General features: G+C 45.0%; 1 protein-coding gene across 4 annotated transcripts in view; it reads left to right on the top strand.

The window, feature by feature from the left end:
- The window catches only part of ttll5 (tubulin tyrosine ligase-like family, member 5), a 386,423-nt gene that overhangs the window by 186,769 nt on the left and 184,642 nt on the right, over positions 1–15,012 (top strand). For all 4 annotated transcript variants that reach the window (XM_060829527.1, XM_060829530.1, XM_060829531.1 and 1 more), the window contains 3 exons: positions 374–520; positions 3,556–3,650; positions 8,294–8,427. In XM_060829527.1, the coding sequence (XP_060685510.1) occupies positions 374–520; positions 3,556–3,650; positions 8,294–8,427 (376 nt within the window). The remainder of the gene's footprint in view (positions 1–373; positions 521–3,555; positions 3,651–8,293; positions 8,428–15,012) is intronic.

The raw sequence follows: 15,012 nt of genomic DNA on the forward strand, positions 1-15,012 counted from the left end.
TGACACTCACTTTGGCTTCTGGAAAGAGCACTCCCACGCTGTTTCCATCACAGCCTTGGTTCAAACATGGACAAAAGAGCTGAATTCCAGAGGGAGGGGAGAGAACGATTCCCCTTGCCATCAAGACCAAACTGGAATCACTGGGACCCTGGGATAAGTTCTCCATTGGTTGAATTCCTAACTGTATGTAAGAAGATGCTTGCGGAGATCACACTGGGCAGAGTGTTCAGGGAACGTCCGATCCTGATCCTAAGACACTCACGTTAGGGAAGGCAATGTTGCTTTAGAAACTTGTTTTAATAGTCGGCAAGTTTTTGCCAAAGAATGGTTGTGCCCTGGGTCCTAGTGACAGTGCCATCTTGTTCTCGGACAGGATCTGGTGATCAGGTTTTTGAAGCGAGCAGCCAGTAATCTCCAGCAGTCGGTGATGGTGACATTGCCCAGTCGTCGCCTTCCGATCTCTGAGCGTCGACACATGCTGGCACAGCAACTCGGGGTCTTCATCCGCAGCTACAATAAGGTAAGGGTCAGGCAAACACAATCTTGAACTTAGAGTCTGGAAACAAGATGTGGGAGTTTATGGATACCACTTTAGACCAGAGCAAAAACATTTGCAGTCTGAATGAGAATGAGGGCTGCGGTGTGGATAAACCAACTGGTAAGGACACTGTGGTACAGGAGACGATTCTACAGTAAGGAGGAGTGTACTGGTAGCAGAGGACATTCTAGTGAGAGGGATTGATGTGATCTTTGCAGAAAAGAGCATGAGTCATAGAGCTTACAGCACGGAAACAGACCCTTTGGGCCCATCTGCTTCAGTAATTCTAGTCTTTTCAGCATCCCTATTTTAATCACTTAAATATTGGTGGCTGTGCCTTCAGATACCTCAGCCCAATAGTTAAATAGTTGAACCATTGTACCTTTCTTCACTTTCCCATCTTAAGGTATTCTTAAACTCCTTGTCTTTGCCTAAACTTTTGTTCATCGCCTTATATATTGTAATTTTTTTTGTTTACAATGCTCTGAAACTTTTTGGAATGTTTTAATGCATTAAATTTCTGAACAAAATGCAAGTTTTTTTTTAGTTGGCATAGACCAGTTTAGGCTAAAGGGCCTGTCTCCTTGCTGTAGGACTCTGTGACTCGAAGTCATTGTCATTATGATGCCAATCCCACTCCATGAGGCTGTGTTTGATAGTGATGAATTGGAGATTCCAAGACTGACCTCAACAGGTTCTCTTCTTGGATATGGAAATCCAGGGATATGGAAGAAAGATGGGTACATTGAATTGAGATCAAGATACAAGACACAGACGCAAGAGGCTAAGTGGCCTCCTCATTTTTCTACTATTATTAAATTGGCAACTGGCATTTTACATAGAACATAGAAAAATACAGCGCAGTACAGGCCCTTTGGCCCTCGATGTTGCGCCGATCCAAGCCCACCTAACCTACACTAGCCCACTATCCTCCATATGCCTATCCAATGCCCGTTTAAATGCCCATAAAGAGGGAGAGTCCACCACTGCTACTGGCAGGGCATTCCATGAACTCATGACTTGCTGAGTAAAGAATCTACCCCTAACATCTGTCCTATACCTACCACCCCTTAATTTAAAGCTATGCCCCCTCGTAATAGATGACTCCATACGTGGAAAAAGGTTCTCATGGTCAACCCTATCTAAACCCTTAATCATCTTGTACACCTCTATCAAGTCACCCCTAAACCTTCTTTTCTCCAATGAAAACAGCCCCAAGTGCCTCAGCCTTTCCTCATACGATCTTCCTACCATACCAGGCAACATCTGGTAAACCTCCTCTGCACCCGTTCTAGTGCCTCCACATCCTTCCTATAGTATGGCAATCAAAACTGCACACAAAACTCCAGATGCGGCTGCACCAGAGTCTTATACAACTGCAACATGACTTCAGGACTCCGGAACTCAATTCCTCTACCAATAAAAGCCAGTATGCCATATGCCTTCTTCACAGCACTATTTACCTGGGTGGCAACTTTCAGAGATCTGTGTACTTGGACACCAAGATCCCTCTGCTCATCCACACTACCAAGTATCCGACCATTAGCCCGGTACCCCACCTTCTTGTTACTCTTATCAAAGTGAATCACTTCACACTTAGCGACATTGAACTCCATTTGCCACCTTTCTGCCCAGCTCTGCAGCTTATCTATATCCCGCTGTAACCTGCCACATCCTTCCTCACTGTCACCAACTCCACCGACTTTCGTATCATCCGCAAACTTGCTCAGCCAACCTTCTTGCCCCTCCTCCAGGTCATTTATGAAAATGACAAACATTTATATGAAATTGCAAATAAGATGCCAACTAAGTAACTGATACAGTACGCTAAAGAATTCTCTGGCACTGTGCTTGCAACAGATATTATACCCAGCACTAGAAGCACAATGACCCCTTACATTTACTCCAATCTCTGAAGCAACCTCCTGGGTCCCATGTCCCTGTGGAAACACACTGAGCAAACCTGTGCACAGCACACTGCTGAAGTCTAACCATTACCTTCCTTGCTTGGTGAACAGCTCTCTGTGGGCCACGATGCATTACAGAGAAAACTCATGTTAATTCAACTGAAACTGGGAATCACAGACAGCACCACATGATTACTAATGCAGGGATTGGAAAAATGTCACTGTGGTGCAGTATGGGGTGTTCGCCTTAGCCACATTCCTGGAAAATAGTAAAGCTCACTTTACTCAAAGTCTAAATGGAAATTGTTCCATGTCCCAGTGCTCATATCTCTTACCTTTCTCAGCACCAAATTTACAAAATAATGTTTCACCAGAACTTCAAAAAGTTCCAAAAGTATGATTCACTCTCATTCACTTTTTCTCTGTCTGATATTTTCTTTCTCCTTCACTTTCTCTCTCTTGTCTGTCTCTCTCGCTCTCTCAATTGGTCATTCTTTCTATTTACTATTTGTTCATTCTTTCCTTATTTCCTCTGAGACAGGCTGCAGGAGAGTTAGGGGAGAAGGCAAGCCAAGTTTTGTTTTTCCAGTTGTAATTAATGAAGGAAAGTTAAATTTACTTAGTACTTAATCATGTTTCTCCGACACCTGAGTTCTCAAATGTTTCAGACTTTAAAATGCAATTATAGTTGTTATGTGCTTGGATGTAGCAACCATTGTTCAATCGCAAATTCTCAGAAACAGCAGTGAGCTGAATACCAGTTAATCTGCTTCTGCATGTACGACAAATGAAAGGAGCTTTGATCAGGTTACCTCTGAATTCTGATCATAAAATTCTGGAATGTTTTATGAGATGACAGATTAAATGTCCTATCGAACAACAAGTGCCTCTGATAGTGCAGCCCTCCGTCAGCACTACAATAGAAGTGTCAACCTGGCTAACATGCTTAGGTTCTGGAGTGGGATTTGAACCTAACGCACTCTGGATGGAGGTGTGAGTGGCGAGAAAATACAGTGGAATAAAAGTTGTAGATTGTCCGCAGAAATAAAATGCAAAGTTGAATAATCATGCTGGGAGCTTGTCATACCAAATTCTGAATTTTAAATGCAGGAAACAGATCGAATTATTAAGAGAAGCCAGATGGATCCAAAGCCGGAGACCTGCATCCAACAGGAAGAATTCCAAGTATTTGTCAGTAAAGCCAGGTGAGAGGAATGGAAAATACATTACACTGATGTGGATAATGGGGACTTGGAAATGATTGCAGTCTCCTGATTCACAGGCTGCTCAACCCAAGGACTCTACATGGTGTGAGGGTGATGTCATTCACTTCTATCGTGCCGAGCCCAATGTGAGGTCATTTCTCAAATTCAACTCCAAGAAGATTCTTTTGTTTGTCTTTGGAGAGGGGATTTTGGAAAATATTGGGGCATGAAAAGTATTACTTGAGAATCCTGAGATGAGGTTTAGGGTTAGGCTCTCTGGTCCTGCCTGTAGTCTGCTAACTTTGATGTTGAGCTTCAGCCAACCCCAACAGAAGTCAAGGAAAAATATGATCTCTTGACCCAGTATCCTCATTCTTCAAAAGCTTCTGCTTGTTCAACCGTACCACTGTATGCCCAGTTCCACTGCTGCCCAGTCCCACTGCTGCCCAGTCCCACTGCTGCCCAGTCCAAGTCCACATCAGCCATTCCCACTCAGTGGCCCAGCGACATTTTCAAGAGATTGAAAAGCACAGAAGACACACAGTGATCATGATCCTTCAGAAGTGACAAGACAATAACCATCTCCTTCATTCCAGTTTGTGCTCCTCACCTCTTTCAAGAGACTATCCTCGGATTCTTTGAACTTCTTGTTTTTATGGCCTGGACCAAAGTTAGATATTTGAGCATGAAGTGTGGGGTTTTTCAGGTTGAAAACATCAAACCTCCAGAACTTTAATGAGGAACAGGAATGAACAAAGAACAAAGAAAATTACAGCACCGGAACTGACCCTTTGGCCCTTGAGATCCTCTATCTAAACCTACCGCCTATTTTCTAAGGATCTGTATCCCTTTGCTCCTGCCCATTCATGTATCTGTCTAGATACATCTTAAATGACACTATTGTGCCCACCCCTACCACCTCCGCTGGCAACGCCTTCCAGGCACTCACCACCCTCTGCGCGAAGAACGTTCCACGTGTATCTCCCCGAAACTTTTCCCCTCTCACTTTGACACCTAGTAATTGAGTCCCCCACTCTGGGAAAAAGTTTCTTGCTATCCACCCTGTCTACACCTCTCATGATTTTGAAGGCCTCAGTCAGGTCTCCCCTCAACCTCCATCTTTCTAATGAAAATAATCCTAATCTACTCAACCTCTCCTCATAGCTAGCGCCCTCCATACCAGGCAACATTCTGGTGAACCTCCTCTGCACCCTCTCCACGTCCCATGGGTAATGTGGCGACCAGAACTGTACGCAGTATTCCAAATATGACCGAACCAAAATCTTATACAAGTGTAAAATGACCTGCCAACTCTTGTACTCAGAACCCTGTCTGATGAAGGAAACATGCCGTATGCCTTCTTGACCACTCTACTGACCTTGATTGTCACCTTCAGGGGACAATGGACCTGAACACTCAGGTCTCTCAGTATATCAATTTTCCCCAGGACTTTTTCATTTACTGTATAGTTCACTCTTGAATTGGATCTTCCAAAATGCATCACCTCGATTGCCCGGATTGAACTCCATCTGCCATTTCCCTGCCGACCTCTCCAATCTATCTATATTCTGCTGTATTCTCTGGCAGTCTCCTTCATTATCTGCAACTCTGACACTTTTAGTGTCATCTGCAAACTTGCTAATGAGGCAACCCACACCTTCCTCCAAATCATTTATATATATCACAAACAACAGTGGCCCCAGCACAGATCCCTGTGGGACACCACTGATCATGGGTCACCATTTTGAGAAACTCCCTTCCACTACTACTCTCTGTCTCCTGTTGCCCAGCCAGTTCTCTATCCATCTAGCTTGAACACCCAGGACCCCATGTGACTTCACTTTCTTTATCAGCATACCATGGGGAACCTAATCAACACCTTAGTGAAGTCCATGTATATGATATCTACAGCCCTTGCCTCATCAATCAACCTTGTCACCTCTTCAAAGAATTCTATTAGGTTTCTAAGACATGACCTTCCTTGCACACTATCACTGATAAGCCCATTTTCTTCCAAATGGGTATATATCCTATCCCACATATCTTCTCCAATCGCTTCCCTACAGCTGACATCAGGCTCACAGGTCTGTAATTGCCTGGATTATCCCTGCTACCCTTCTTAAAAAAGAGGACAACATTAACAATTCTCCATTCCTCTGGGACCTCCCCCATGTTCATGGATGCTGCAAAGATATCTGTTAAAGCCCCAGCTATTTCCTCACTCACTTCCCTCAGTAACCTGGGGTAGATCCCATGTACCTTAATGCCTTTTAAAATATCCAATACTTCCTCCCTCCTTATGCCGACTTGACCTAGAATAATCAAAGATCTATCCCTAACCTCAACATCCTCCAGGACATTGGTTAGGCCACTGTTGGAATATTGCATGCAATTCTGGTCTCCTTTCTATCGGAAAGATGTTGTGAAACTTGAAAGGGTTCAGAAAAGATTTACAAGGATGTTGCGAGGGTTGGAGGACTTGAGCTATAGGGAGAGGCTCAACAGGCTGGGGCTATTTTCCCTGAAGGTGACCTTTTAGAGGTTTACAAAATTATGAGGGGCATGGATAGGATAAATAGGCAAAGTCTTTTCCCAGGAAAAGTCCAGACTCCCCTGGGAGTCCAGAACTAGACGGCATAGGTTTAGGGTGAGTGGGGAAAGAGACCTAAGGGGCAACTTTTTCGCACAGAGTGTGGTACATGTATGGAATGAGCTGCCAGAGGAAGTGGTGGAGGCTGGTACAATTGCAACATTTAAGAGGCATTTGGATGGGTAAATGAATAGGAAGGGTTTGGAGGGATATGGGCCAGGTGCTGGCAGGTGGGATTAGATTGGGTTAGGATATCTGGTCGGCATGGATGGGTTGGACCGAAGGGTCTGTTTCCATGCTGTACATCTCCTGGATGAATACCAATACAAGGTACTGATTTAGAATCTGACCTGTTTCTCTGACTCCACACATATCTTTCCTCTGTCCTTGAATGGGCCAACCCTTTCCCTAGTTACCTTCTTGCTCCTTATGTATGAATAAAAGTCTTTGGGGTTTTCCTTAACCCTGCTTGCTAAGGATATCTCTTGACCCCTTTTAACCCTCTTAATTCCTTGTTTCAGATTGGTCCTACATTCCCGATATTCTTCCAAAGCTTCATCTGTCTTCAGTCACCTAGACCTTATGTACGTATCCTTTTTCCTCTGAGCTAGTTTCATAATTTCACCTGTCATCCATGGTTCCCTAATCTTGCCATTTCTATCCCTCATTTTCACAGGAACACATCTCTGCTGAACTCTAATCAACCTCTCTTTGAAAGCCTCCCACATATGAAATGTGGATTTACCTTCAAACAGCTGCTCCCATTCTATATTCCCCAGTTCCTGTTGAATTTTGGTACAGTTGGCTTTTCTGCAATTTAGCACTTTTCCTTTAGGAGCACTCTTGTCTTTGTCCACGAGTATTCTAAAAGTTATGGAATTCTGATCACTATTCCCAAAGTAATCCCCTACTGAAACTTTAACTACCTGGCCAGGCTCATTCCCCAACACCAGCTCCAGTATGGCCCCTTCCTGAGTTGGACCATTTACATACCTGCTCTGGAAAATCTTCCTGGATGCTCCTTACAAATTCTGCTCCATCTTGACCTCAAACACTAAGTGAATCCCAGTCAATGGTGGGAAAATTAAAATCTCATTTCACCACCACCCTGTTACACCTACGTCTTTCTATGATCTCTCTACAGTTTTGTATCTCTGTCTCACGTTTGTTGTTGGGAGGGCTGTAGTACAGTCTCAACAATTGTTACTTAGCAGAAGTGGGTCCTGCAGATGCTGGATATTAGAGTCAAGATTGGAGTAGTGCTGGAAAAGCACAGCAGGTCAGGCAACATTTGAGGAGCAGAAAAATCGACGTTTCAGGCAAAATCCCTTCATGTCAATCCTGATAAAGAGCTTTTGCCCGAAACATTGATGTTCCTGCTCCTTGGATGCTGCCTGCCCTGCTGTGCTTTTCCAGCACTAGTCTAATCTTGACTCAACGTTGTTACCGCATCCTTCCTATTTCTGAGCTCTGCCCAGATTACCTCACTGCTCGAGTCTTTCATAGTGCTCTCCTTCAGCACAGCTGATAGCTGATAGCTTGAGTTGGTCGTTGTAGATGGTTTTAAGTCATTGTAGGTTGTGGAGCAGTTTTGAAGAAAGGGCAATGATGGTCGAAATAAGGCAGCAGCTGGTAACATAGAATTATCAAACAAGAGAACAGAGGAACTTGATTAACCCATTAGGCCCGCTTCAGGAGGGAACTTAGATGAATACTCAGGAGCCGTGTTTGGAGAGGGTTAAATTGGACTGTGGTTCTCCTTATGTGAAGTTGAGGGGAAGACATGTTTTGCAGCTTTTTATGTTTTTTTAGTTCTGGAAAAACTCAGTAAGTCTGGCAGTATCTGTGGAGAAAAATCAGAGTTAACGTTCAGGTCCAGTTATCCTCCTAAATTCTGAAGAAGGGTGACTGGACCCGAAACATTATCTCTGATTTCTCTTCACAAATGCTGCCAGACCTGCTGAGCTTTTCCAGAAATCTCTCTTTTTATTTCTGATTTCCAACATCTGCAGTTCTTTCAATTTTTTGCTCTAATGTTAAAACTAATTTTCAGTGAGAATGATCTGGAGGAACTGCTCACAACCTACACACGTAAAAACAAATCAGCCAGTGTCTTCCTGGGGACTCAAACCAGGAATGGGAACCAGAGCATCGGTATGCAGCAAAACAGCACCAAGTCCACAAAAGGTAGGTATCCATCTACAGCTGGCAAGTGAAAAATACATTACTAACATTATTTAGCAGGGTCTCTTAACTCCGTTTATCTACAGAATATTACTTCCTGTTGTATGTTTATGCAATATTTTTGTCAATATTTTCCTTCTTAAATTTATTCATAATTTCCTTTTTATAATGAGAATCACTTCTGGAGTCATAGAGCTGTACAGCATGAAAACAGCCCCTTCAGACCAACTCCTCCAAGCCGACCAAATATCCTAAATTTACCTAGTCCCATTTGCCAGCATTTGGCCTATATCCCTCTACCCCTTCCTCTTCATATACCCATCCAGATGCCTTTTAAATGTTGTAATTGTATCCAACTCCACCACTTCCTCTGACAGCTCATTCCATACATGCACCACCTTCTGCATGAAAATTTTTCCCCTCTCACCTTAAACCTATGTCTTCTAGCTTTGAACTCCCCTTTCCTGAGGAAAAAGATCTTAGCTATTCACCCTATCAATGCCCCCCCCCCCATGATTTTGTAGACCTTTTATAAGGTTGCCCCTCAGCTTCTGGGAAAACGTATACTGATCATGTTATAATAGCAACCTTCCCCACAAAGCAACTCCAATACTTCAAATACTTGTATCTCAAATTGCATAGGCTTTGGTTTTTATCTAGACAAAGAAAATATTTGCATTTATATACCTTTTTTCAAAATCTCAGGACCTCTTAAAGTGACTTACAGTTAAGTCACTGTCTAAGTATATTGTGTACATCATTTAGGACTGAGATGAGGAGAAATTTCGACCATGGAAAGCAGTCGAGGCCAAGATTTTGTCTCATTTCAAGAAGAGGTTTGATACAGCACTTGGAACTAAAGGCATCAAAGAATATTGGGTAAAGCCAGAACAGACAGCTGAGTTGGATGATCAGCCATGATCATATTAAATGATGGAGCAGTCTCAGAGGGTCAAATGGCCTACTCCTGCTGCTATTTTCCATTTTCTGTCTTTCCAGCAGTTTCGAAATGAATCACTGTTACAATTTAGGAAATACGACAAACAACTTGACACATGAAGTCCCTCAAATATATATTTTTTGGGTTGGGAAGTAAGCATTAATCTAGCTCACCAGGGTAAATGCTCATCCTTTTCTAGAAATAGTTTCATGGAATCTTTGATGCCTATTTGAGAGTGCAGATAAGACCTTAGTTTAAAGTCTCATCTGGAAGAAGAGAAAGGGGTGACAAAGGGGAGAGAGATCTGTAGAATTATGAAAGATTTTGTTAGTGTAAATACAGTGTGGTGAAGAACAGAACTAGATACCATCAAAGTAAAATAGGCACCAAGACATCGAGTGGGGAATTCAGGAGAAGCCTCTTCTCTGAGAGTGATGAGAATGTGGATGTTTGAAACAAATAGTAGATTCGTTAAGAGGAGGTAACATCAGGTGAGGGTGGTGTTGAGATCACCGATTGTGAGAGGTGTCAAGTTCTGGGATTAATAATAGCTAGCCAAATGGCAATCATGTAAACACTGTTGACTGACACTAAAACCCGTCTGGTTCACTTATGTTCTTTAGGTTAACGTAAATTGCCATCCTTACCTGGTGTCGCCGACACATGACTCCACATTCACAGCAATGTGGTTAACTCTTAACTGACCTCTGGGCAATTAGGAATGGGCAAGAAATACTGATCCATACTGACATCCACATAAAATATAGTAGGAGAAAATTCAAGAAGCAAATAGATAGGCAAATTTCTGAGTGTAAAAGCAACAGGTCAGTAATAATAATGACTTGCAGAGACCCAGAAATCAACAGGGATCCAAATATGGTATCGAAGTTCTTGAACTGCATTTAAGAGCACTGTTTCGTTAGCATGTAACAAGCCCAATGAGAAAGAAGCCAACTCACAATTTTGTCTCAAGAATGAAGCTGGGCAGGTGGCTGAAGCAGTACCATCCTGGAGTTCGTGATGACGAAACAGTCAGATTTAACAGTGTTATGGAAAGGGATAAAGATAAAACAGGAGCACAAGGTTAAAATTGGGGGATGGCAAACATTGCAAAGCTCTGAAGTTAATTGGCAAAAGTGGAATGGGGACAACAAATGAAGGAAAGGCAGTGGTGATACAGTGGGAGGCATTTAGAAGCGAGATTTCATGGAGAGAGTATAAATGTGGCCTCACCAAGAAAAAGGGTAGTACTGCTAAATCTACAGTCCCCTGGTTAACCAGAAGCATACAGAGTAAAATAAAGTATCAGAGTAGAGATTGAAAACAGTAAAACGTTAGGAAGCTTTGAGGAGTATCAAAGTACAGGGTGAAGTAATAAAATAAATTAGGAAATGAAAGCGAGGGTATGACAATTGTTGGCAAAACCCAGCAGGTCTGGCAGCATGTGTGAGGAGAACATACAATTAATGTTTTGAGTCCAGTGACTCTTCATCAGAACCAGACTCGAAACATTAAGTCTGCTTTCTTCCCACAGATGCTGCCAGACCTGCTAAGTTTCACCAGCAGTCTGGCTTTGTTTCAGATCTCCAACATCCTAAGTTCTTTGTTTTGTTTGAGAATGAAAACATATTAGCTGGTAAAATTAGTAGGCAGAATCCAAAATTCATTCAGATCAAGATGATGACTAAGGAAAGGGTTGGGCCAATCAGAGATGCACACAGAAACCTATGTGCGAAGGCAGGAGATGTGGGTGGGATTCTTAATAAGAATTGTGTCTCTGTCTTTAAAAAGGAGAAGAATGATGTAGGCTGTTAAAGAGGATGACTATGAAATATTAGATAAAATAAGCACATGAAGTACATGACGGACTGACATCCTTGAAGATGGATAAATGACCCAGCACTGGATGAATTATTTCCCGGGCTATTGATGGAATTCACAGAAGGGATTGCAGATGCACTGAGAATCATTTTTCAATCTTTACTGTCTTTACTACCACAGAGGATTGGTGTGAATGTCAATCTAAAAGGGTGCAAGGGATATGCCAAATAGTTATTGGCCTTGCATTCTGACCTCAGTGGTGGGAAACTTACTAGAATCAGCTGTTACTTTGAAATCAGGGACACACAGCTGAAAATGTGTTGCTGGTTAAAGCATAGCAGGTTAGGCAGCATCCAAGGAACAGGAAATTCGACGTTTCGGGCATAAGCCCTTCATCAGGAATGAGGAGAGTGTGCCAGGCAGGCTAAGATAAAAGGTAGGGAGGAGGGACTTGGGGGAGGGGCGATGGAGATGTGATAGGTGGAAGGAGGTCAAGGTGAGGGTGATAGGCCGGAGTGGGGTGGGGGCGGAGAGGTCAGGAAGGAGATTGCAGGTTAGGAGGGCGGTGCTGAGTTGAGGGAACCGACTGAGACAAGGTGGGGGGAGGGGAAATGAGGAAGCTGGAGAAATCTGAGTTCATCCCTTGTGGTTGGAGGGTTCCCAGGCGGAAGATGAGGTGCTCCTCCTCCAGCCGTCGTGTTGTTATGTTCTGCCGGTGGAGGAGTCCAAGGACCTGCATGTCCTCGGTGGAGTGGGAGGGGGAGTTAAAGTGTTGAGCCACGGGGTGGTTGGGTTGGTTGGTCCGGGCGTCCCAGAGGTGTTCTCTGAAGCGTTCTGCAAGTAAGCGGCCTGTCTCCCCAATATAGAGGAGGCCACATCGGGTGCAGCGGATGCAATAGATGATGTGTGTGGAGGTACAGGTGAATTTGTGGCGGATATGGAAGGATCCCTTGGGTCCTTGGAGGGAAGTGAGGGAGGAGGTGTGGGCGCAAGTTTTACATTTCCTGCGGTTGCAGGGGAAGGTGCCGGGGGTGGAGGTTGGGTTGGTGGGGGGTGTGGACCTGACGAGGGAGTCACGAAGGTAGTGGTCTTTGCGGAACGCTGATAGGGGAGGGGAGGGAAATATATCCTTGGTGGTGGGGTCCGTTTGGAGGTGGCAGAAATGACGGCGGATGATACGTTGTATGCGCAGGTTGGTGGGGTGGTAGGTGAGAACCAGTGGGGTTCTGTCTAGGTGGCGGTTGGAGGAGCGGGGCTCAAGGGCGGAGGAGCGGGAAGTGGAAGAGATGCGGTGGAGAGCATCGTCGATCACGTCTGGGGGGATTCTGCGGTCCTTGAAGAAGGAGGCCATCTGGGCTGTGCGGTGTTGGAACTGGTCCTCCTGGGAGCAGATGCGGCGGAGACGAAGGAATTGGGAATATGGGATGGAGTTTTTACAGAGGGCAGGGTGGGAGGAGGTCTAGTCCAGGTAGCTGTGGGAGTCAGTCGGTTTATAGTAGATATCTGTGTTGAGTCGGTCGCCCGAGATAGAAATGGAAAGGTCTAGGAAGGGGAGGGAGGAGTCTGAGACAGTCCAGGTGAATTTGAGGTCAGGATGGAAGGTGTTAGTAAAGTTGATGAACTGTTCAACCTCCTCGTGGGAGCACGAGGCAGCGCCGATACAGTCATCGATGTAGCGGAGGAAAAGGTGGGGGGTGGTGCCAGTGTAGTTGCGGAAGATGGACTGTTCCACATATCCTACGAAGAGAGAGGCATAGCTGGGGCCCATGCGGGTGCCCATGGCAACTCCTTTAGTTTGGAGGAAGTGGGAGGATTGAAAAGAGAAGTTATTCAGGGTGAGGACCAGTTCAGTCAGTCGAAGGAGGGTGTCAGTGGAAGGGTATTGGTTGGTGCGGCGGGAAAGGAAGAAGTGGAGGGCTTTGAGTCCTTCGTGATGGGGGATGGAGGTGTACAGGGACTGGATGTCCATCGTGAAAATAAGGAGTTGGGGACCGGGGAAGCGAAAATCCTGGAGGAGGTGGAGGGCGTAGGTGGTGTCCCGAATGTAAGTGGGGAGTTCTTGGACTAAAGGGGACAGAACCATGTCGAGGTACGCGGAGATGAGTTCGGTGGGGCAGGAGCAGGCTGAGACAATGGGTCGGCCGGGGCAGTCAGGTTTGTGGATTTTGGGCAGGAGGTAGAAACAGGTGGTGCGGGGTTGTGGGACTATGAGGTTGGAGGCGGTGGATGGGAGATCCCCTGAGGTGATGAGGTTATGGATGGTCTGGGAGATGATGGTTTGGTGGTGGGAGGTGGGGTCGTGGTCAAGGGGGCGATAAGAGGAGGCGTCCGCGAGCTGGCGTTTGGCCTCAGCGGTATACAGGTCAGTGCGCCAAACTACCACCGCGCCTCCCTTGTCTGCCGGTTTGATGGTGAGGTTGGGATTGGAGTGGAGGGAGTGGAGGGCTGCACGTTCTGAGGGTGAGAGGTTGGAGTGGGTGAGAGGGGTGGACAGGTTGAGTCGGTTAATGTCGCGGCGGCAGTTGGCTATAAATAGATCGAGGGCGGGTAAGAGGCCAGCACAGGGTGTCCAGGTGGATGGGGTGTGTAGGAGGTGGGAGAAGGGGTCATCAGAGGGTGGGCGGGAGTCTTGGTTGTGAAAGTAGGCGCGGAGGCGAAGGAAGAATTGTTCAATATCTCGCCGCGTGTTGAACTCATTGATCCGAGGGCGTAGGGGAATGAAGGTGAGGCCTCTGCTGAGGACTGATCTTTCATCCTCAGAGAGGGGGAGATCTGGAGGGATGGTGAAGATCTGGCAAGGCTGGGAGCTAGGACCTGGTGTGGGCCTGGAGCTGGGGGTGGGGGCGGGGTTAGGGGCTGGGACAGAGACCATCAGGGGGACACAGCATGATTTTGTAAGAGGAAGGTCATTTACTAACATAATTGAATTTTTTGAGGAAGTAACAAGATGAATTGATGAGGGCATAGATGTTTTCTACATAGATTTTGAGAAGACAATTGACAAAGGCTAAAATTGCAGACTGCTAAGAAAACTTCCCAGCACTAAGTCAATTTTGGGTCCAACTGACCTCATTCATGGGGTACAAGGAATGAGGTGAGTTGGACCCAAAGTTGACTTACTGCTGGGAAAGAAAGGGCAGTGGTTGACAGATGCTTTTGTAAATGAAAAGAGGTTTCCAGTGGTGTTCTACAGGGCACAGTGTTGGGTCTCATACTGTTTTGTGGTATGTATTAATGATTTAGATTTAAATCTAGGAGGCAAGATTGGGAAATTTGTAGATGGCAGAAAAGAATGGCCTGGCAGTTGAAGGTGAAGAGGATGGCGGTTGACTGCAAGACGATAACAATGGTTTGGCTGACTGAGAAGGAAAGTGGCAAATGAATTACGAGGTTATGCATTTGGGCAGGGAAGGCTAAGCAAGGGAATACATAATAAACAGGAGGATATTGAGAGGGATCGAGACTTGGTCCCTGATGACAGCAGGACAGTTAGATATGTGGTATATGAGATGCTCTTCACCAGTAGGCGAAGTATTGTATACAAGAGCAAAGATGTAATGCTGCAACAACATAAAACGCTGGTTAGGCCACAGCTGACAATTTGTGTCAAATTCTGCTTACCACAATTATTGAAAAGAGTTAAATATCTCTAGAGAGTGTACAGAGGAAATTTTTAAGAATGTTGCCAGGGTTTGAAAATTGCAGCTACAAAGAAAGATTGGAGAAGCTAAGGTTGGTTTCCATGGTACACAAGATGCTGAGGGGCTTTTTAATTGATGTGAACAAAACCACATCAGTTTTAAAAAAAAGGCTTGGATAGAGTGGAC

Source organism: Hemiscyllium ocellatum, chromosome 8 (genome assembly GCF_020745735.1).
Source record: "Hemiscyllium ocellatum isolate sHemOce1 chromosome 8, sHemOce1.pat.X.cur, whole genome shotgun sequence".
Classification (NCBI taxonomy): Eukaryota; Metazoa; Chordata; class Chondrichthyes; order Orectolobiformes; family Hemiscylliidae; genus Hemiscyllium; species Hemiscyllium ocellatum.